The sequence below is a fragment of the Carassius auratus genome, chromosome 9 (genome assembly GCF_003368295.1).
Source record: "Carassius auratus strain Wakin chromosome 9, ASM336829v1, whole genome shotgun sequence".
In the NCBI taxonomy this organism is placed as follows: Eukaryota; Metazoa; Chordata; class Actinopteri; order Cypriniformes; family Cyprinidae; genus Carassius; species Carassius auratus.
This window is the reverse complement of record NC_039251.1, coordinates 33,579,807-33,604,097: the sequence shown is the minus strand read 5'-3', so window position 1 is coordinate 33,604,097 and position 24,291 is coordinate 33,579,807. Positions and strand designations below refer to the sequence as shown.

The 24,291-nt window shown below is 37.7% G+C and overlaps 1 protein-coding gene across 3 annotated transcripts; it reads right to left on the bottom strand.

The window, feature by feature from the left end:
- LOC113109105 (cyclic AMP-dependent transcription factor ATF-2) lies at window positions 1-24,291 on the bottom strand. 3 transcript variants are annotated; one of them, XM_026272654.1, is made up of 13 exons: window positions 23,886-23,970; window positions 23,622-23,713; window positions 23,060-23,129; window positions 22,807-22,903; window positions 22,603-22,721; window positions 21,237-21,362; window positions 18,917-19,083; window positions 18,116-18,227; window positions 17,060-17,146; window positions 11,011-11,178; window positions 9,868-10,065; window positions 7,224-7,329; window positions 1-1,449 (listed from the first exon to the last, which is right to left on the bottom strand). In XM_026272654.1, the coding sequence occupies exons 2-13, from the start codon at window positions 23,687-23,689 to the stop codon at window positions 1,268-1,270; spliced, it is 1,500 nt and encodes a 499-aa protein (XP_026128439.1). In that variant the 5' UTR covers window positions 23,690-23,713; window positions 23,886-23,970; the 3' UTR covers window positions 1-1,267. The 3 variants fall into 3 exon arrangements, with proteins under 3 accessions (XP_026128439.1, XP_026128440.1, XP_026128441.1); XM_026272655.1 differs by lacking the exon at window positions 7,224-7,329 and having other exon boundaries at window positions 23,886-24,291; XM_026272656.1 differs by lacking the exon at window positions 23,622-23,713 and having other exon boundaries at window positions 23,886-23,954.

Below are 24,291 nucleotides of genomic sequence, written 5' to 3'. Positions count from 1 at the left end.
TTATTACAACATTTTATTCATTTATTATCATTTATACATAACTTTAATAAGTTGACCGTCAACACAATAATTATCACATCCTTTTTTCTCCAAAGTGGACCTAGTAAATAAGAACAAAACCCCAATCGTAAAGCTGCCCTTTCCTGCATGGAAATCTAAGAGTAACAAGATGTTCAACTGCAACAGAGACATGGTTGAAACACCGCTCAAACTCTCTCAAGAGAATTCAGTCATGCATGTAAAGCACAGAACGACCGGCAAGACAAATCTACCTTTGAAACCAAAATCAAGTTGACTTGAGAGCAGAACGAAATGCAGCAAAGTCTTGCAGAACTACACAGTAGTGAGCCAATAGAGAGAAGAGGATGATAACGAAAGACTTCATCTATTTTCTTACTTAGTAATTGTCACTAAGTGACGTAACTTAATAGTAGAACTTACTAGTGTTTTATATCGGTCATCCGTTTCAGTTTAATGCTAGAGACAGGACTGCTGAAAACAGAGAAAGCCTTATGTAAAGGTTTGTTCAAGTGATTGTCCAAGAAGAGATCACATACAATGATTTCATCATAATGTCATATACAATGCTTCCTTAATTACACTGTAATCAGAAAGAAATTAACTCATGACCTTTTCTCAATGTTTCTAAGAGTCAGACACCACAGATACAAAGCAAGTTAAGCAGAAAAACACACTTATAAAAAAGCATTACGGTTCTTATCAAAATTAGTCCATGAAAAGCTCTCAGGCAAGTCGATTTCACCTAAACCTCATTCTAACTGAACTGTGGAAGTGTGTTATTGTAATTTCAATAACCTGCTACCAAATAAATGGCACATATCACAACATGAACAATCATTCATGTCAGAAGTCTTCCTTTACCATGCCAGGATCCGTCTGAAACATTCACACACATCTAGATTTGTCTTAAAGCTGGAACTGCTTCAAAACAACAACAACACATTTCCCTCCCTTCGTGTGCAAAATATAAAAGGCTAATAAATTATAAAGTGGCCAGTTGTTCCATCTTCGAGCCTCTGATGGTGCTTCGGTAAGTCTCGGTCCTCTCGCTACGGATCCGGACACTCGTGAAGCGCTCCGTCCCGATCCTCTACAAACACACCACAAATGGAGAAACCATGACACAATCACTAGAGTTTCTACACAACCTCACAACTCTTGATCGAGAACAGAGGGATCTCTCGTCTCTCTTCCTCCTCGTTTCATCATGGCTGCCGGCGATCAACGCGACCAATCAGAGGCCGGATCAGCTTCCTGAAGACTGTGCGTGCGAGGAGTCGTCTTCCTCCTCTGTGCTGTGGTCTGCGGCGGGGCCCGAGGCGAGCGAGCGGAGGCCGTTGGATGTGCTGATGGAGCTGTGCTGGATGGCCTCGTTCTGTGGGCTGCTGGGAACAGACATCTCCCCGCCGCTGTCCTCCTTCTCCAGCTCTGAAACACACAGACGACACACATCAGGGCACTCTCTTTAATTACCGTCTCATATGTAGTGTTGGGCTAAACATGTGAAAACAAAAAAGGTTTGAAGTGGAACACTAATGTTCGGATATTTGTAATGCGCTCAACACTGTTGTACAGCTGACTGTACCTAGATATGCACAGGATAGCACTTGGGACAAGTATTTGGGGATTTTGACACCCATATAAAGATACATCATGTGACCTGTCTGTAATCACTGGCTGTGCTACTAAAGCTCAGGAGTGTTGTAATAACACTGGTACTGTTGACAATAACCCTGATTTAAAAAAAAATTAAATCTATTCTGTTGATACTACACATACAATAATATTGTAAATAATCCATTGCATCTCTGGTTGATGCTCCAATAAAGTAGGTGGCAGTATTGCACCTTAATTTAACATGAACTTGACAGTTCAACAAATTACTAATTATTTTCTTTTAATGGAACATTGCAGTATTTATTATAAAATTATTAATCAAAGAATAATTTATTTGTATTTATTCAAGTGTCTCCTCTTAATCTTTACTCAAAATAACTTCCCCTTCCTCTTGCAGTTAAATGGTTTTCCCTCTTATTTTCCTTAATGATGCGTTTATTTATTTATTTATTTATGGCAAAATTTGAAGCGGTGCTCCAGTTAATGTTGAGAAAAAACAAAAAAAAACATAACACCATACCAAAATACAAATCAAAATTATTAAAATTTTGAAATATTGAAAAAGACATACCAATTTACAAAAAGTGCAATAATTAGAGGTATTCATCCAATTTTTATATTTAAACTGTGTAACACTGATAATAACACTAATTACCGCTGTAAGCCTATGGTAAACCCTAGTTTAGCAACAAATGGGTTCAAAGTTCAAATTGTTAGAACTAAAGCTATGTGTGATCTGGTCTGGCTAAATAAAAAAAATAAAAAAGTTACTTTTATTCTCATCCTCGATTTTCAAAGTCGATAGAGACAGCAAACTCAATTCTGAGAAAAATCTAGTTTTCTGAAGGTTCCCAAGCAAAATCAAAGAGCAACACTGCTTCGTTTTTCTCCACTTCATTTATTAAAATTAACTACTATATTAAAATTCAATATAGACATGTTTTATTTTATTTGTTAAAAAACAGTAGAACAAATACAAGAAAGAAAGAAATAGGCCTAGTGCATTACTTTTTTAAATTTTACATCTAAACAAAACCATTCAGGTAAGAAAAACAAATAACCAAATTTAAAAATCATTTCAGCGTGTGTTCTTTACAAATAAATTGATTAATAAAAGCAGTTCAATCAAGAGCAGGGATCTTTTCTTTAAGGCTTATTGTTAGAATAACATGAATGAGGCCCCGTCCACACGGAGACGGAGCTTATCCCAATCCAATCTTTTTTTTCCTCGTCTCAAGAAATATCCGCGTCAACACGAAACCGCAAAATGATTTAGTATACATGCCAGACCAGTATGTGGCGCTGTAATTCTGCCACAGAGATACACTAAAAACAGAGAAGAAGACTTGGACTACGCTCATAAACATTGCGCGTGGTACACAAACGAACATGGAACAATACATTTATTAATCTGTGTTAATGTTAGTTAATAAAAAGACAATCGTTCAGTGTTTGTTCATGTTTTTGTTGCTGTTACGTGACGTAGAGGTGTCTGACTAGGGGGAGACGTGGGCTGATGACGTCATCGTTTCTGAGAATATACGGATTAGCCGTCCAGACGAAAACACAAAGACGGCGTTTTCAAATTTATCCACTCTGGGACCCGGTTTCAAAAAATAGCGGTTTCACCTTACGAAAACGCCGGATGCGTGTGAACGAAATGCCTATCCGATAAAAAATTTGTGCGTATTCACAGAACTGCGTCTCCGTGTGGACGGTGCCTGAGACAGATGTCCTGCTCTACTACACGGACCTAATATACTGTTAATATACCCCAAACATTCACTTAAGATGACTGCTCTGTCAATTCTTCGTCATCAGTTGTACATTTGAGTAAAACTAAATAAAAAATGGCTGCCAAAATTAATACTGCTGTACGGTTGATTAATAGTAATAATCTTATTGCTAAAATGTCACGTTTTCATTGACTAAAACTAGACTAAAATGTTGAGACTTTTAGTCGACTAAAACTAAATAAGGTAAGGTGGACTAAATATGATAAAAACTAACAACTAAGGACTAAGACTAAAATGAAAATAGCTGACACAATTAACAATATTACCCACTATTTTCCTATTTGATAATGAAAATCTGCTTTGACACAATCTGTATTGTAAAGAGGGCTTTATAAACAAAGGTGACTTGACTTGAAAAGATGATGTTTGTGTGAAAAGCCTACTTAAATCCTGTAATTCTGTGTATATATTATTATTATTTTTTTTGACTGTAGCTCAAAATTAGACCGTGCACATCCTGACTGATTCTGTGAGCCGGGTCACATATCAATGTCAATAACAGAGGCTCAGCTGGCACAGGTGTGACGCATCACCTGACCTGTAATCACCATGTGACTGATGACTCTTGAGCTGTAGTGCACACATCTACCGTCAGGCACTAAACAGCCAAATCTGACCCCCCTCGAGCGACGGTGTGAGCCAGAAAGCTCGATTCTGACCCCGCCAACATCTAAAGTTATCTCGCAGTGGATGAGTTGCTGGCATGGTCCAGTGCGTTGTCTTTTATTAATCCCTGTGCTTGCTTTGTAACCTTTAATTAAAGTTACAATGTCATTTTTAACCAACATCATCGGGGTATATTAGCGGCTGAAGCGTGCGGCCAGACTCTCGCACCCCTCCCCACGATCCCCTCTCTTTCCTGCCAACTACTGCAGCGACAGATAATTACTGCACCTGATTTTAATGATACACACACAGGAGATGCGCGGTCCAAATGCCACCAGCTGTTCTACAGTTGCATTGAATTAATTGGCTCCTGATGAGGAAGCGAATGAAAAAGGCTCGCTCTGGCTCTGACTCGCACAGAAATGCAGACTACCATGATAATTAATAAAGCTAATGAAGCAAGCACGGCTCAAATGGCACTTGGTAATTAATGCGGGGGTATTTGATTGTGTGCGCGCTTTTGAATTGACCGGGCTCCGATCGGGTGACTTGCAAACCTCTCCTGCTCCGTGCATGTAAGGTGGAGCTCAGAAAACAGAACTGGGTTTTCTCGTATCTTCAGGCATCTGTAATTACTCCTAATGGTAATAAGCAGGAAAGGGAGTGATATATTATCATACAGGGCACATCCCATGCTCTGGAGAGCGCTCTCGGATCATCTCCGTGTTGAGCAGATGGGGCTTGTGCAATGCCAAACGGAGGCACGGCCTGCTCTGTTTGCAGGGCAGCCTGGGTAATTTCCACCCACCTGCTACCAGGGCGAGAGAGATTCAGGCCAGAAACATACTTTACTTAAGTATGCAATCACAAACTAAAATGCTTTGCCAAGCAAGCCTATGTCGCCCATATTTTACACCTGTCCCAACCAGGTACAATGTGATTTTCATATATTTCAGGCCTAACAGACTGTAACGAAGCAAACAAGACGTGACCGAACGAAACCCGCACTGACGTCTGCACTTTTTCACCGCATTAAGACCGCTCTTTGACAGGTGATGACCATCTGCGGCTTCTCCGTCCTGCGATGAATGTGGCACAAACTACCGTTGTTTACAAATCCGGCAAAGACGGAGCGACGCTCTCCGGCGAGTCTCATTTGCACAGGTGACTAATAAATGACCCCTCACGGTGCTGGGTGACATTGGCAGCATAAACAGGATTGAGGAATGGTTTCGATCATCTCCGTACCCTCCTCTACCTCAACAAGACCCACCAAATGAACCAGCTCCCTGACAACCCAATCTCACCCGGCGAGCATCCCGCTCATAATATGCATGAGACCTGTCAATCAAGTTGCTTAACAATGCCGGCGCATAATGAACGGCGCGTCTGCAGCGGCGCATCCCAGTCGCCCAACAGCGCTTCTGTCAGGCTCTCCGCTATAATACACTCGTTTTGGAAGCAATCATTGTCAATACAAGTCACAAAGTGAGCCAGACACATGCACACGCAAAGCCAGTAATGTATCAGACACGGTGTGATATCCAAGTTATGCACAAAAAGAGAAGAGAGGCATGGGCGGTCGTTAAGTTTTAGTGTCATGGAAGTGTAATGCAATCTCTCCCACAAACGCTTCTCCGCTGTGGCTGCATATGGCAGACAGACCCTCAGTTTCTGAATGCCTCTTTATCACTCATCTTAAAGAGGACAGGGCCACATACAGAGGGGATCATTTTGTTAGCGAACATTGCTGTTGTTCAAATATACGAGTCCTCGGCGTTCTGCGGTAATCATGGGACGAGATGAATGTGTGTTATTTCACACTCTGGACCAGCTCATAGTCCACTTCACATCTGATCAAAAACCAAACTGGTCACTCATTAGGAATAACACTCATCTGCTATCGTCAGAAACAAACAAAACTCGTTTGGAAAAAGAAACCATTAACTTTGCGACCCATTAAGCACAGCTGTGAGTCCAGAGATGTGTGTTCATTTTCAAAGCATTCAGTGAGATTAGATCTGGTTTTGAACCCTGATCATTTTTTTTAAACCCATTGCCAAATGATATTAAGGCATTGAGAATGAAATATGACTTGAAAGCACATAAGACAGTCGTTCTCAACCCTGTTTTAGGAGACACATTTTGTATTTGACCCTTCCCCTGGCCATCCATGTCCAGTCTCGGTGTCTCTTCTAATGTTCATTAGTGATACGCTAATTCAGTATCTGCTTATTATTGAGTCAGTTCAGTGAAACCAGTAACTACATATTATGAATGTTTCTGAACAAATGATTTATTAAAAGTCATGTACTTATGATTATAGCATTGTGGGCAGTTTGTGCAACATCTCCCAAATCTGTCTTTTCTGGCCCTGTTCTAATCCCAGTTTTACTCGGCAAAATCAGGCAATGGTGGTATGTATATTTTTCTTTTCTTATAAAGAACAACTTGGTAAAGAAAAAAAAGACGGCAATCATTTGCTGAAAATCCTGTTGCATCTTTCACATGCCTTCTGTTGTCCCACTGATAGTTTACACTACTTTACTAAAAGGTCTTACACTATAATTGTAAAAAATTTTAATGTACCAATTTGTCTCTTTATTGATTTTTGGAAAGTAATCATATGAACCATTTTTATAGTTAATAATATTTCAAGATGAACAGTTAACTTAGGTTTACTTGATTATCCATGCATCATACAAATCTTTGATCCTAAAAGAAAAAGCATTACTAAAATATTCTGTATTATTGTGAGATACACAGTGACAACTAAAACGTAAAGGCATCTTTTGCAAGTATGCTGTACTATTATAAAGATCTCAGTTATTTATATCACAAGCTATCCGTATGCCATCTTATTTTTTAGTTGTATAAACAACAACATCTGCACCAATTTGCTCAGTTAATAAAAATAATGTGCTTTTTCTCCTTTAGTATGAGCTCCATATTCTTACTGCGTCATTCTATAAGAGCCATAAAAGTCTCATGCATCAAACGACACGCAAAAACGTTTAGTCTAAATGTAAAAAAGTACAAATTATTAAATATGTTAAGGCTTTGCTGAGTTAAGAGTTAACTGTATAATAAATATCTCTAAAGACCCATGACTGTGCTTCATAAGTGCTGAACGGAGAGCACTGGAGTGTGATGACGAAGTGTGAATGTGCTGAGGTCACTCACGGTGGTTCCCTGATTTCTTCTGCAGGAGCGTCACGGGACAGTCTCTGTGAGCCAGTAAGAGCTGCTTCAGCTGGGACACCTCGCTACGCAGAAGAGTCACCTCATTCTGGACCGAGAGAAAGAAGCAGCACGTTACCCGTCGAGATCAGTCAGGAGGAATCAACAGAACAAAAAAGATCACTAGCTCTTCTTCACTTAAGCTTTTTTTGGGACACAATTACAGCTGCTTAACGGCAGAGTCCCAGGAGAGAGAGCGAAACACTGTCGCCCATTCTGCTGAGATTTACTCTCGTCTGCCGGGAGGACTCCCATGAGGCCGTGCTGTTCTGCACGCGCTAAAGACAGGCTGTTTAACAGCGAAGGTGACTTTAACAGAGAGCCGAACGGGTGCGAGAGAAGGGCACAGTGCACAGATTTAAAGCTTTCTCTCTTCCTCAGAAACGTAGTTTGATCTCGGCAGAGCTGGTACAGTGTGCAGAGCACAAACAGATTTAAACACCGCTGCTGAAACACATCCCTCCCTCCTTCTCTTCTTTCTGTATTGCACATCACATCAAAGTGTGCAGACACGACTCCAATCGCTTGACCACAGGCTATTACTATTAGTTACTGAATAACTCACAAGGCTCAGGGGCTGTTTAATATCCTAAAACAAGACGGGTGGACTGCTGGCCATGTCCGTATCTCCAGAGCAGTGTGGCCAGTGGCTGATAGATTCATATTCACGGTAATAAATACTGTAATGCAGCCTTGCTTCCTGAAACATGACTGATTAACTGTGCTCATTTCCTAGTCAAAAATGTAGCTTAAATTTGGTAAATGATTTCCTACGTGGCTGTGCTAGCTTCATGCCTGTACATTTTTCTTCTCATCTAATAAATAATTTCAAATCAGTATTTTATGTAGATTTATTTATTATTTATCAGGCGAGAAGTATATTATAAAGAAGCAGGAAAATGCAGTTGAAAAGTAATTATGACAAAATAAACCGTGACAGGGTGATGATAACAAACCTGATCGACTGAATATCAAAATATACAGCGCTTTTCAATTAAAATTGAGTTTTTTCCAGGAAGAATGCATTCAATTTATCAAACGTTTTTATGAAATTTAAATGTATAAAAAAAAAACCTTCATGGTTTCCACAAAAATAATAAGCAGCACAACAGTTTTTACCATTTGTAATAATAATAACAAAGTTTCTTGAGCAGTAAATCATCATATTAGTATGATTTCTCATTTCTGGGGATCACGTGACACTGAAGACTGGAGGAATGATGCTGAGAATTCAGCTCTGATCGCAGGAATAAATCATATTAAATTAAAATATAAAATAGATTAATAATTCACAATTTGCCGATTTTACCGCGTGAAAATTCATCAAATAAATGCAAATGTTAGTAAACATGAGACTTTTTAAAAGACACAAAAAATAATGAGTAGTGTACATAGTTAAGACTTACTTGAAACAGATGTTTACTCTAAAATATATATATATATAAAAAAAAAAAAAGCACACTCTGGTACAGACATCTCTTAATTGCCCCAAAAGACAAATTCTTAAAAATGCCATTAATTAACCTGTAATATGCCAAAATATGTGTCTACCTCTAGACAAACGAAGAAAAGACACACCATTTAACCTAAGGTTTTAATAATTCAAATGCATTCAGTCACGTTATTATTTCAAAGACATGATCATTTAAACTAACACACGGCTTCAGGTTCGGTTCTCGCATCAAAAAAAGAAATCAGACATCAAACGAAATCAGATGAAGCTCCACCGTCAGAGAGACGGCGAGGCAGTGAGATCAGGCCGTTAAAGTGTTTAATGTCCTCACAGACATAAAGACAGCACAGGGGGGATGTTTGGCTCAAGTGCGCTGGTCGGCAAACCCTGACACCTCGTTAAAAAGCCAGTTAAGGATGATGTTAACGTAATTGAGCATCATTAGAGCTCTACGCTCCGATCAGCCGGGCCAACGGGGCAGAGAGGGACAATTACACCAGCCCATCAGCGCTGATAAATGCCCTCGCATTAAACACCGTCTCTCTGAAGAAACACACTGTCACGCTCGTTTCCAGAGTCCCCAGATTTCTCTTCTACACCCTTCTCCATCTGTTTCATGTTAGTTTATTCCTTCATATAACCCACACATTAATCGCACTTCCCCCAACCCCGTCACCAAACCATTGCGCTTTGTTTAAACGGACAAATAAAAAAGACAGCGTGCAAATAAACAGTGGCACATCTCATTAAATTGTCTGGAACGTGCCGGCGCCGAGCCGCACTCTCCGTTATCAGCAGAGACAACGGTTAGCTGAACTGTTTCGAACTTGTCAGCGGCGGATCCTAATTGCCTGCTACAAATCGTGGGTTGAGAAAGAGACGGCTTTCCCTGAGAGAGTTCCAGGGCAGCTCACAAACGCTCAGACAGAGCTGACGACACGCTCGTGTGCCGATGACATCTGGAGGAAACGTCTTTATTGACAGGGCCATATCGATGCAGGAGACTCCAACAATCACGCCGCGGCTGTCACGCAGACACACTTCTTAATTTACATTAATGACTTCATCACCGTCTTTGTCTGGATCTCCAGTGCACACACACTTACGCTCGAAGATGTGTGTGTGTGTGTGTACCTGTAGCTGTCCGTTCACGCTGCTCAAGTCTTCTGCTTTTTTCTCCAGATTCTGCACCCAGACTTTCCTCTTTTGCCTGCAGCGAGACGCAGCCGCTCGGTTTCTCTCCAGAAACTTGCGCCTCTTCTCGTCTGGGTCCTCGCTGGTGGTCCTCCGCCGCCGCCCGCCGGTGCTGGAGGTGTGCTGGGACGGAGACACCTGCACAGGCCCACAATCACACACCAACACCTTTGAGAAGAATTAAATCAAGGGATGCACCTGCCAAAGCATGACCAAGACAGAAACGAACTAGACTTAAATGCACCATGGAAAGTTGGAAAGATGTTTTTAAGCAGTTACTACTTTACCATAAGGTTGAATTTGCTAACCCGCATCGGCTATAGTGACATTACAATGAACAACAGTTTACATTAATGCTTATTTATACATCTAAACTACCTCTTAAAAGGTAAGCGTTTTCAATATATATATATATATATATATATATATATATATATATATATATATATATATATATATATATATATATATATATATATATATATATATATATATAAAAATATATATATATATATATATATGTTTTAATCAGCAATGATGCAATAAACTGATCAAAAATGACAAGAAAATATACATTGTTACAAAAAATATATATTTCAAATACATTTCTGAAAAAAATGTTTTTGCATAAATAATCAACTGTTTTCAGCATTAATAATAAAAAAATATATATATATTTCTTGAGCAGCAAATCTGCATATTATACTGATTTCTAAAGGATCGTGTGATACTGAAGACTGGAATAATGCTACTGAAAATTCAGCTTTGATCGCAAACATATTAAAAATTAATAAAATAGAAAGAAGCTATTTTAAACTGAAATAATATTTCAAATTATATCAGTGATTTTTATTGTATTTTAGATTAAATTAAATGCACACAAAAAACTTTCATAAACTCTCCAAACCCCAAAAGTTTGAACGGCAGTGTTCTTCATTATGGATTCTCAAATTAAATTTGAAATGTTAAAATCACACAAAATACATAAAAGTTAACATCAGTCTTAACCTGTTGTTCTGTGTTAGTTATATGGTATCTAATTACTTTCAGGATTATCTGCAAAAGACATTGAATAACACATACAGGCGTTTCTGTCGTGGATGTAGCCGGCTGCTGGAGTGACTGTGGGCGGGGCTCCTCGGCTGGAGGCGGGGCCGGGGGCGGAGTCTGGCTGGCCGAGCTGCTCTGGATGTCACCTGTATCGCCGCTGCTTACCTGAGGGAGCTGCTGACTGAGGGCCGCCTTCAGCTTCTGCAGGTGAGAGACAGGTCAGAGGTCAGCTCAACATCTATTCATAACTTATATATAAATATATACCTAGTTTTATCTGCCTGCTTTGAGTTGAATTTCACATTCACCTGCCCTAAATGTCACATTCAGAACTCCGAGCTGTGATTGGCCATGTTACATGTCAGTCAGAGGGCCCTTCCTGATTAAGTGGGAGGTTCTGGCCACAATAAGCTGCAATGTGCAACAGACTTCATGCCGACGGTCAAAAATCTGCCTATTTGCATTGCGTTTAACCATAAAACCTCGCTCTCTTCAGCATGTTTGTCTATAGTGCTATCTCTCTCTCTCTCTTTCTGGGATCAGGAGGCTAAACTAGAGGCGAGAGCTGAAGATTAGAATAATTAACTTCTGCAGAAAACCAGAGGCAAGGATTAAAACAACATATTCATCACAGCTTTAAACAGATGCTTCCCTCAGAGCTCTTCCACAGGAGTAAGAGCTGTCGTAGCTAATTTCTCTATTCCCTGGAGACGCCTGTGATTTTCTCTTGTCAGGGAAATCTGCCTTTCCCTGGCGTACTGTAGCACAGAGACCTCAGCGCCAAGAGCTTTTCTCCTCAGTACGAGCAAACCCCCATGATGACAACAATAGGGTTCGACGCAGTTAAAACATTCTCAATCCTTTTTCAGTATTTTGGTGATATTTCATAAAATAAATTGACTCTCAAAAGCCACTGCACTAACATTGATTAATGGCCCCCAACTGAGCCTGGTTTCTCCCAAGGTTTTTTCCTCCATTCTGTCACCGATGGAGTTTCGGTTCCTTGCCGCTGTCGCCTCTGGCTTGCTTAGTTGGGGTCACTTCATCTACAGCGATATCGTTGACTTGATTGCAAATAAATGCACAGACACGATTTAAACTGAACAGAGATGACATCAATGAATTCAATGATGAACTGCCTTTAACTATCATTTTGCATTATTGACACACTGTTTTCCAAATGAATGTTGTTCAGTGCTTTGACGCAATGTATTTTGTTTAAAGCGCTACATAAATAAAGGTGATTGATTGATTGATTTGAGTAATAATTTACTGAAAATGTTATTTAATAATAATACTAAATTATATTCATTAATAAAAATTATAGAATTATTTAAAGTGTTGATCACATGGAAGCTTTAAATAAGTCAAATAAAATCAAATTAAAATAAGAAAATAAAACTAAACATTTCTTTAGATAAATTTATATATACACATATATATAAAAATCATGTACAATTTTTTTTTACCAAAACATATTTAAAAAAACACTTTAAAAACCACACAGCAATAATGTAGATAAATCAATAAATTTAAATGTCTAATCCACTCATTTTTGCGACAGAATTATTGTTTTTATTATTATTTTGAATCAGTTTTTATATTAGTTATATTTTCTGTTTTCGTTTAAATGTTCCGATTTAATAAATTTTAAATTGAAGTTTTAGCAACTGTGTGTTTTGTAATTTTTATGAATTTATTTCTTTTTTTTGTCTATATAGATATATATGTTTTTTTTTCAGTTTTAGTTACATTAGTACATCAAGTTAAACTAAATTTAGTTTATTTAGAAATGCTACCTTGCCAACCCTCCTATAGATGTATAAAGTTAAACTAAATATGCATTTGAACATTTTATTTCAGTAAATGTGAAACGTAAACAAAACAGAAATGCAGTCTTCAGTATGACAGACGCTGAGAAGTTTTATTTCTCCATTGCCGACTCGATTTAAAAAAAAACGCTTCGTAGGAAACCATGATGTGGCCGAGAGTTAACAAACGCCCCCCAGCAGGTGAGGTGTGGCCACAGGGACGGAGGACCCATTCATAAAACAAGAAAAGAGCATTACTTTAACAGCCATCCTCGGCAGACCGATCTATCTGGCAAATTAGTTTATAGAGCAACACCTTCCCGAACTCCACATTTCTACACGACTAGAAAGAAATGATTCACAGGGAACGAGTCACGCAAGGGCTGAGCGAACGACTGCAAGAGAAAGCGAGAGAGAAAGAGAGAAACAGAGGGACTGTGAACGATGTGAGCGGGGCCAGTCAGATTCATATTTCATTCCTGCCATCGGAGCCCCATCAGAGCAGTAGCCCTCCATCTCCAGGGCTTTATTCAACCATCTGCTCCTTTATTACTTATCTTTATTTTGCAACTAATTAACAGCATAATCTTCTAAATTCAGCAAGTTAATTATCATTATTGTGGTCTTTGCAGCATCATCAGTCCTTGTAAAGCGCCGTGTGTGTGTGGCAGGGGAGAGAGAGTGAGAGATGGGGGGGGGGGGGGGGGGGGGCTCATTAGATGTTTTCTGATGAGTTGAGGTTTTGTGCGTGTGCTTTCTGTAGATGGAGGTTATCTGGAAGGTGCATATGTTTTTTTCACGTGAGTATGCTGACGTGGTGCATGTTATGAATGTTTGGTCACAGGGGTTGTTTGGATGCAAGCAAGTACTTATTTGGTCATATGCATATAAATAAAGTCCAATTTCTCAGTTAAAGTGCTAGTAAAATCAGGTCTTGTTAAATATTGTGGCATTTTATTAAAATTTGGGAAATGACTGAATACAGTTTAAAAACTTGACTTTTTTTAAAGGAATGGTAAATGGTAGACTTAAGTGTCACCTTGACGCTCTTTTTCGTTGTCTTTTTTCTCTATCACATATATTAGCAATCATCATAAATCATTTGAAAGCTTAAAACCACAAAATGCATTCTGTAAAAACCATTTTGAAATCGGACACTGTGTTACAAAATGTATTACGGTCTTTTAGAATCAAACCTTTTTATAATCTTGGAAAAGCGGAGTCTCAGACTTCTGTATTCGGTGGTTAATTTGTGATAGAAAAAATATTGACCGAGAAATTTAGATGCGTGATAGAAAAAGGCAAAAAAAACTACAGGTAGTCCAAAATGTCTTTACCAGGTCAAGAAAATATGATCATATTATTCCAATTTTACAGTCTCTGCACTGGCTACCTATTAAGTTCCGTATACAAATTATCATTACTTACCTATAAGGCCCCTCCTGCGTACCTAACTAGCCTTCTACCACGCTACAACCCATCACGCTCCCTAAGGTCACAAAACGCTGGACTTTTGGTAGTTCCTAGGATAGCAAAGTCCACTAAAGGAGGTAGAGCTTTCTCACATTTGGCTCCCAAACTCTGGAATAGTCTTCCTGATAATGTTCGGGTTCAGACACACTCTCTCTGTTTAAATCTAGATTAAAAACACATCTCTTTCGCCAAGCATTCGAATAATGCATCTCTTAAATTGTGAGTGCAGTTGTATCTGGTCAAATGCACATTATTATTCATTAGCTTGGGTTAAACTAATTAATTTTACTTTGTTGGATCAGCAGCTATGCTAATGATGTCTCTATTTGTTTCTATGTTTTGCCACGGGATTTACATTTACACAAGCTCCAGTCTGGATCCAGAACACCTGAGAAGAGATGATGCTGACCCTCAGAGGACCCCAGAAGATGCTAACCCTGAATCACTAACAAATATTGGTGCTTACTATGCAATCGCATTATAATTGCTGTTAATAGTGTTCATCGTCTGGATGACTATTTCTTGTATTAATTTTTCTGAAAATTCCTGTCATTTGCAAATAAACTGATCACCACCTATAAGCTACTACAAAATATTGTAGAAATGTAATTTTCTGTAAAGTTGCTTTGAAATTATTTGTATCGTAAAAAGCGCTATACAAATAAACTTGAATTGAATTGAACATAAGGCAATAAATTTTATTGCACTTTTGGATAACTGTTTTTTTTTTTTTTATATTTAATTTATATAAAATAAAAATGTGTATATATATATATATATATATATATAAATATAAATATAAATTGGTACAGTGCATTTTCTTTACAGTAAATGTAAACTTGTATAACGTTTTGATACTTTAATATATTGAAATTATTTTACTTCCACAATAACCTGAAGACTGTCTTTTTATATATAAAAAAAATAAAAAATAAAAAAAAAATAAAAGAGGGTCAAACCTTAGGTCTTAGGTTCCTAAGCGTTCATGAACTTTAACAATTTTATCTCAAATTTGGGTCTGGAAAAATTAATAAATTCATAGTTCCCATATATTAAAGAAAAAACATTTGTTTGATAAAAAAATTTAACAATAACTTTAGAGACAGGGTTAAAGAGCCACACAGATGGGAAATCAAAATGACCTGTATTACAGTGTATGATGTAGCTGTCCATCAGTGTAAACAATGTGCAAATAATTAAACCAAAAAGTACACGATTTATAAAGTTATTGGCTTCTAAAGTAAGGAGTCGACTCTGAATCACTGAAACGAGTCGTTATAGATTTCAAACCTTTTGCCCATCTCTATGTACGTCACTAGGAGCACTTTGCATAATAATCTCCACCTACCGTCCTGAGAGAAACAAACTCTGACCTGCGTTTGGCCATAAAAGAGGGTTCATTACCAACTTTATTTAGAATAACAAGCATCTCCGAATCACAACGCAAAGTATGATTATGAAGTTATGTGTTTATTTTCTCCCGAGCGTCTTATCAGTATGTGTGCTGTCTGCAGCTTTTCTCTGCGCTGATCTTCATTTACAAACACGTCATTAAAATGAAGTGTAACAAGTGCTGCTAACAGATATTCTGTGATAAAGTAATCCATATGAAAACAACGCAATGTCTGTTTTTCACGTCTCCCTTCGTTATATCTAATGTGACCACACCCCCACACTGAACGCACTATTCAGATTCAAACTGAAGTGCGCGGCTTGAATACACTCACACAGAAGAAAAAGCAGCGAGACTGTTCAAGTTTTTTATTTTACTGTTTGCTTCGCGATGAGAGGAATAAGACATAATTCACCCCAAAAAGATGCTAACGCATTGTTTACCGTGAAGTTGTGTGCGGAACAACCAATCAAAACTGACTATGTTAGTTGACCAATCAGAACACAGTATGCTACCGAAAGGTGGGGTTTAAGGAAACTGAATCTTTTGAACAGCTTTGTGCGAACCGTTTGGGGATCACTGAGAATTGAGGTAATTTTAAAATAATATTTTGACAAAATGACAATGTTTTTTTAACCTTGGATGGATTTAAACCTGTTGTACAGGACTTATAAACTGTGATAGGAAGCTTAGAATTTTCATCTTACTGGCTCTTTAAATGGTTGAGCCTGAGAATTGCAGATGGCATGCAATAAAAAAAAAAAAAAATGATGAACGTTTACATAAACCACTGGTCAAAAGTTTGGAATAATTAATATTTTGAATGTTTCAATATTCTCAGTTAATAACAATGGTTCTTATTTGTATCAGTGTTGTGCTGCTGAATATTGTTTTGTGAAATTATGCAATTGTTTTAAGATTTCTGAAGGATCATGTGACACTGAAGACTGGAGTAATGAAGTTACTATAAAATAAAGTTATTTTAATTGTTAATAATGTTTCCCAATATAACTAATTTTTTACATTTCACATCACAGGAATAAATTAAATGTTAATATATATTCAATCACTAACCAGTTGTTTATAAATTGTAAAAATATTCAGCAATATATATTACTACTGCATTTTTATGAAATAAATAAAATACTTTGAAAAACATGGAGAAATCATAACTTGTCCAAACTTTTGGCCAGTATTGCATGAAATAGCTGATCTCTAGATTTCAAAGTTGATGTCAGCACAGGTGCCCTCTTGTGCTCTTGTACAGGAACTACACAAAGCTCAATGATGTTGTGTCAGTACATCCTCAGTCCCTCTGGGCTGAAGGAAAATATGCTTACACTAAAACATGCTTGCAAATGAGATGCATGTAGATGCATATGTAAATGAGCGGGGAAGAAATTACCATCTTGGCTTCTGATTGGACAGGCTGTGGAGAGGAGGGGCCAGGGATTCCAGGGACACTAGGCACTACGGTGACTGGTCTGACCAGCTGAAAACACACACAATACATTGTCTCAAACACACTGAATAAGAAAAATAACTGTCCCACAAACACACAGTAAGGGTTCAGCACTGTCTGTGGCTAAGCTGCTACTATGAGCAATGAAAACAAGAAAACAAACCATGTAAAATAATGTATCATAAAATAAAGTATCATTAATATTTCCATAGTTATGCATAATTACATACAACTAACCCAAATCCAAGCCCTTATCCTTTACCCTAACCACATACTAAATGAATAATTAAACTGTAACCTAAAGTGTAACCTAAATCCTATAGAAAACACTGCAGTAGGTATTAGGGAATAAATTTTATTTTTTGTTTCTTTTTTCCCATCTCTTTTTTTTTTTTCCTTTTGCTGAAAGCCAATGGGACATAATCATATGCTGCTCAGTGTTTTGCACACACACACACACACACACACACAGGGTCTGAACCGCCCCAAACACGTGTGTGTGTGAGTGATAATGTGTCTCTGGATACATTAACACACACCTCACAGGCTGATGTCATGAGAGCGGCGCAGTGTCCTTCATCCAACAACACACACTTAAACACACTCAGCGCACTGGAGCAATATTTGTTTGGAACTTGTTTACATCTGGTTAGGGGACAGACTGCTTTTTACACGTGTAGTAACATGCATCACAAATGTGTCTCCTGTGACCACTTGATGTGGAGAGGAGGGTTTTTAAAGGAAGGAGAACATCTGAATCTGAACATTCAGTGCTGTTCTAGTCAAGCCTCAGTGTTTACTGTACTTTGGATGTGAGTGTGTGTGTGTGTGGGCATGTTTTTGTGACATATCAGGACACAACTGTGTATAATGACATGGGTATGACACAGGTATTACAAGGAGAGGGTGACTTATGAGGACATGACCCATGTCCCCATTTTTTGGGTGAGCTGTCCCTTTAATGAATTAAACTCATCGCCCAGGGGCTTCTCCACTCACAGGGATGGCAGTGGGTATGTGCACGCTGCTGGAGATGGTGGCTGGGATGGCGACCGGCATCGTCTGACCGTTCGACAGCTGCAGGAGAACCGGAAACGTGCCGGACACCGGACTGAAGACGGACAGAGGGATGAGGGAAACAGAAACACAATTCATAACACGTTACATTAACATAACTGTAGCACAGAATTCATATTCAAAGACATGTAACATAAATAAGCTACAAAAACAAGCTATACATGCTTCAAAGTCAACATGAAACAGCAAATGCACAGTGCTTTGCTTTCATAATGACAGTTTTAAAGAGGAGAAACAGGATGGGAAATCATTTTTTAAACGGTAAATAAATGTGTCTTATCAGAACGGAGTCAGAAGTCACTAGGAGTCAGTCCCATTCACAATGCGTATTTTTAAATTACATTAAAACTTTTAAAAATAGAGATAGAAAACGGTTTAGGGCAGAGAAATTATTACATTTTAATTACATATTGGAAACTTTTGTGTGATAAATCAATCAAACAGTGTCAGTTATTTTGTGTTCATGTTGACTTCAAGTGATAAGAACATCAACAACAACAGCTAGAATTGCAACTGGTGTGTGAAATAAAACAAAAGACTCAAACAAAACCTGTCTGACGGCTCGACGATGTAAAAGTAAAGGCACATGGATCACAAGCAACTGAAATCAAATCATGAATTCTCCAAGCAAATGAGTGACGAAAACCAAACACCGAACGAGGATAAAAAAATGATGGCAAACTAAGAGAGGAGCAGAATAAGTAACGTTTAGGAGTTACTTACACTATTGGTCTACTAGAGGATGGGAGCTGGGTTATAACAGAGCTAGATGTTGGAGATGGGAGAGCTTGCTGAATAACATTGCTGGCCAGAAGTACACTGGGGACTTGGAGGGAGGCAGGACGGACTATAGTGGACGGAGGAAGAGAGGTCGGCTGCAAACAAACCTCCTGAAAACACCACACGAGAGCCAAGCTGCATCAAGCGCTCACACAAACCTACACTGTCCATTATACTGTTCCTGACTGTTTGTGTAGCTTTACATCACAGGGAGCACATACATCATTCATCTACAGATTCAAAGACTGCAATCTGTAGTGATCTACAGTTGATGGATGGAACAAAAATGACTTTAGTTTAGTCTCTTATGCTTTCAAAGGCTGCATTTATTTTCTACATATTATTACAATTTAAAATATTGTTGTACTTTAATATTTTAAAGTGTCATTTATTTATGTGATTTCATGTGATGTTCAGTGTCACATGATCCTCACGCGTTCACACCGCCGCCGTCGAGAGCGTCAAAAATCACTCTGGCCGCGCTGCCAACAACGCTGTAAAAAGATCAGTGGATGCTCTGATATAGATCGAATACTTATCTTCTACTTAAAGTGAACACAAAGCAAACAAGCTCTTGATCTTAGACTGACCTCATAAGTTAACCTCATTAAACATTGTTGTGGACGACGTATTAAGATCCTTCTCCTAATAATGTATAAAGCACTGATACCACAATGTAAAAATATTTTGATACAAGTAACAGTCCTGCATTGAGAATGTTACTTAAGTAAGTATAATCAGGTATAAACGTTACTTAATGTAAGTATAATCAGGAAAATTGATTTAAAGGTTTAAAAGTGAACTGGGACTATAATACTATCATTAGATTATTATTCTTATAATGTCAATGCACACCAGGAACACCAACGAGCACTGAACCCTTGGTCCATGCATCATTTTTATTTATTTATGTCCCTGTACGCAAACCACAGCAATAATCAACCTCTCCTCTACTTTGCTTGGGAACTAATGTGGTCGGAAGCAAAGTTTAGAGGGCTGTGTTTTCAGGAATAATCCGATTCGTTGCAGCCGAACCACGTCAAAGCTCATTACCATAATTACCATTACAAGTTAACCTGATACATCACAGGCACGCCACGCCGCTGCTTGCAGCCGGCTCACATTGAAAATGAATGATGCTCTCGACAGCAGTGGTGTGAACGCACGGTAAGATGATGATCTACTGCTCAAGAAACATTTCTGATTATTATTATCAATGTAACAAACAGCTGTGCTGCCAAAAACTTTTGTGGAAACTGTGATGCAGTTTTTCAGGATTCTTCGATAAAGTTCAAAAGAACATTGTTTATTTTTGATAAAATTTGATAAATGTATTAACCAAAAGTTACAGTTTATGCATCAATTTATTTATTTCATTAAAAACAAAAAACAAACTTTTGAACAGTAGGGTACTGTAAGAATATGTATATTTTCAGCATGTTGAGCATCCACATTAGAGACAATGAGTAATAAATCGTGCAGTCACACTTTATTTTAGGGTCCAATTCTCACTATTAACTAACCATTAACTATGACTTTTGCCTGAGTTAACTCCTTATTTGCTGCTTTATTAATAGTTTATAAGGTAGTTGTTAAGTTTAGGGTATTAGGTAGGATTATGGATGTTATGCATTATATGTACTTTATAAGCACTAATACACAGCCAATATGTTAATAATAGACATGCTAATAAGCATATAGTTATACGTGTGAATTGGACCCTATACTAAAGTGTTACCCATCATGCTTCTATGTTTATTTATTAAAACTGTTACAGCTTCAATCTTAAAGTCAAAATCAGCATATTTGCTGACTTAGGAATGAAGTATCATCTTTCTCACACATTCTGGTAAACAAAGAGATTTGTTCATAGAGCTACAGGAAGGAGGGGAAAAAATAGTTTGTATCTCTATGAAGAAATGTTTTTTTATCTAAAAGACAGTAGTTCTGGGACAAGCTACATTAAGCAACAAACAGCTTTCCCTTGTGGCATGAAGGGAGGAGGCAGTCACACAAACCTGGTCTGCTAAAGCATAGACTCTAGGTAGGGAAGACCCACAGACTACGAATTACTGACAACACAGTTCTGCACAATATGAGCCTAGGATACTCGAGGTGGACTTTCCCTAACATTGCTCTACTACAAGCTCCTTTGCATTAAATATTCTTACTAAACACCTTCAACTAAATATCACACACACAGGACCTAAAAAAATCCTACCTATCATTGCAGCTCTCAGTATAGCAGGGTCCTGAATCTCACCTTGTCGTCAGTGGTTGTTGACTCGGGGTGGGGAAGGGGGCTGTCTCGGTGGGACTCAATGGGTGTGTGCTCCTCTATTTTGTTTCGAACAACAGGAGTCGCAAGGGGAGACAAGTCCAGAGGCAACTGCAATAACATGTAGATCAATATTTGATTACGCACATATATCACAAAACAAGCAAGGAAGGAATGTGCTTTTATCCACTAGGATTGAATAGTATTTTAAAATGATGTGTTGCATTTTAGATTTTGATGGTTGTGGTGACATTTGGTGCAAAAAAAATGCATTTATAGTATATTTTACAAATAAAACAGCAAGGAGCACTTTGAATTAACTTTTGAATTAATTTGAGTTCTAAGTCACAACATCTAACTACTGGGGTGCCTCAGGGCTCTGTTCATGGACCATTTGTTTTTCTTTTTTCATTATTATACAATTAACAAAAGCAAAAAAAAAGGCCTCTAAAACTAGCTTGCTCTACTTTTTTCCCTATTCTATCTCATTTTTTTCAGTTTTCTTTATTTATTATATGATTTTAAAAACTTGCTATGTTCACTGCATTAAGCTCACTGAGAATTATATAGTTATAGCACTTGCATATTATTGCTATTTTGTTGATTTTGATTGCTTCAATTGGCAATTTGTAAGTTGCTTTGGATAAAAGCGTGTGCTAAATTACTAAATGGAAATGTATAAAATTTCACATTTGGAAGAAAAATATTGACATTGCATTTTCTAGTAAAAACATACTCCAATAATCTTTGTTCGTTGAATTTATAATCAAATAGCACCAGGAATTTACTAAAAATCTTAATTTGTTTTTTGTTATATGAGATACTTGTGTTACAATGCCTATAACCCCCATTTTCACTTTTAATCCAACTCAAAATTTGGTTCTTTTTTTTCTTTTTTTAAGAATTAATCATTTTATTAAGCAGGCACATTTACAATGTTACAAAATATTTATATTTCAAATGTATGCTGTTCTTTAAAATTTTCTAATCATCAAAGAATCCTGAAAAACATGACATTATATCCACAAAACATTAAGCAGCTCAATTGTTTTTAACATTGATAATAATAATCATGTTTCTTGAGCAGTAAATCATCACATTAGAATGATTTCTGAAGGATCATGTGACACAGAGGACTGGAGTAATGATGATGGAAATTCAGCTTTGCATCACAGAAATAAATTACACCTTTAAACAAATTCAAATTGAAAACAGTGATTTAAAATTGTGATAATTGTAATAATATTTCATTATATTAATATTTTTGCTCTAGTGATCATAAAAAGTCTTATACACCCCAAATCTTTGAATGACAGTTTATTTGCTAAATGTTATGAATTGACATCTTTACCTTTTTAATGTCATCCTCCGTGGCCTTTTTAAAGTCATGCTCAAAGGGGCTGGTAAGCTCGTTAAACAGCCCGACCTCCTCGCAGTTCTTCAGGAAACGGGTCGGTGTCGGGGTCTGGTCTGCAACAGTAGCCCATAAAGCCATGAACAATAACAGTTCATGTTCATTCGCTTTTATAGCGAACCACTGACTTTTCAGACTCACCAGCGATGATGACACTGTCATTGCGTGCTGGACCAAATCTCAGGGTCATCTCATGCTTGTGTTTATGCACCGCCAGGTGGTCTTCATTTGTGAATCGCTGTTGCAGACAGACAGTCATTATGTAGATGCATGAACCATACATAGTAGTATGAAACAGAAAATGCACAGAATAAATAAGAGCATGTAACTTAATTGGAGTTTCTTCTATTTAAATATCTGTAAGTGGTTCAAGTGTGTAGCAGTGATCACATGCCTGTCCGCAGCCAGGAGCAGTGCAGAGGAACGGTTTATCATCACTCATATTCACAGCTTCAGTCTGCCACCTGATAACATGACAAATTCACACTTGCAATTTGTCATTCACCATTAACATCATCATTTAAAGCCACACCTAAGAACAGAACAAAAACGTGTGATTTATTATATCAATGAGCATTATTCAATATCCATAGTAAGTATCATCCTGTAGTAGTGTTACTACGAGTTTAATGATTTGTGTTGTGTCAGACAAGCTTTCAAAGCAGGTTTGCCAGGACATAAATACAAATTTTATAAGATTAAAAGCATAATAACAGGGATTATGTTTCACTATTTTTATAATATAAATTTAGACACTTGATATCGTACTCCCTGTGTTTATTAAACCACTCAGTAACTTAAACACAATAATGAAATGTGCTGTAATGATCAGAATGATGCTCATTGATAACAGCACAACGCAATTGTCACTTTCTGCTTTAAATCCCTCTAAATAACACTGTATCTCTGTTTTCCACAGAGCCAGACTCAAAGCGCTTGGGTCTTTAAGCACATACCCGAGTATTTCCAGCGACAGCAGTACTGTATCATCACTGAACAGGTTGTTTACATCCTCATCTCTCATTCATTTCAACGGGATCTCAGCTAGCTGTTAGCATAAGTCGCCATATTCATAACAAAGAAACACCGACAAGCTTTGAATGTGTCATAAAAATGCATTTTAAGGCGTTAAACATTCAGACGATTCTGCTATTCATCCGATAGCTTGTTTAAAAAGCCGCGTTTGTTTATAATTACTGTGTGTTGACGCGCTCACTCACCCGCAGGCTGAACCCTGAAGAGCCAAAGCCCTTATTATACCACCTCTCGCGAGAGTTGAAACTCCGCTAAACTCCTCAGAGCAGATATCCTCGCGAGATTTAGGTACTCCGCTCAACCCAAAGCCAAGCCCTTTAAACTCTGTCGCAACTTAAAGAAAATTATGTTTTATTTTTTTTATGAGCATTTTGTTGACTTTACAATTTGGTATATTGCGAGAGAGAAAATTATTTATTCACAAATGTAAATGGGCAGTGAAAAAAAACGAAATTTGCTCATTTCAAAATAGAAATAGGTCACTACCTGTGTACCTTAAAAGAAACAAAAAATGACAAAACCCTGCTGCTGAGCTCTTCACACTTTAGATCTCGCGAGTGATGAGCTCTGGTTTTGACAATTTGAACTCCT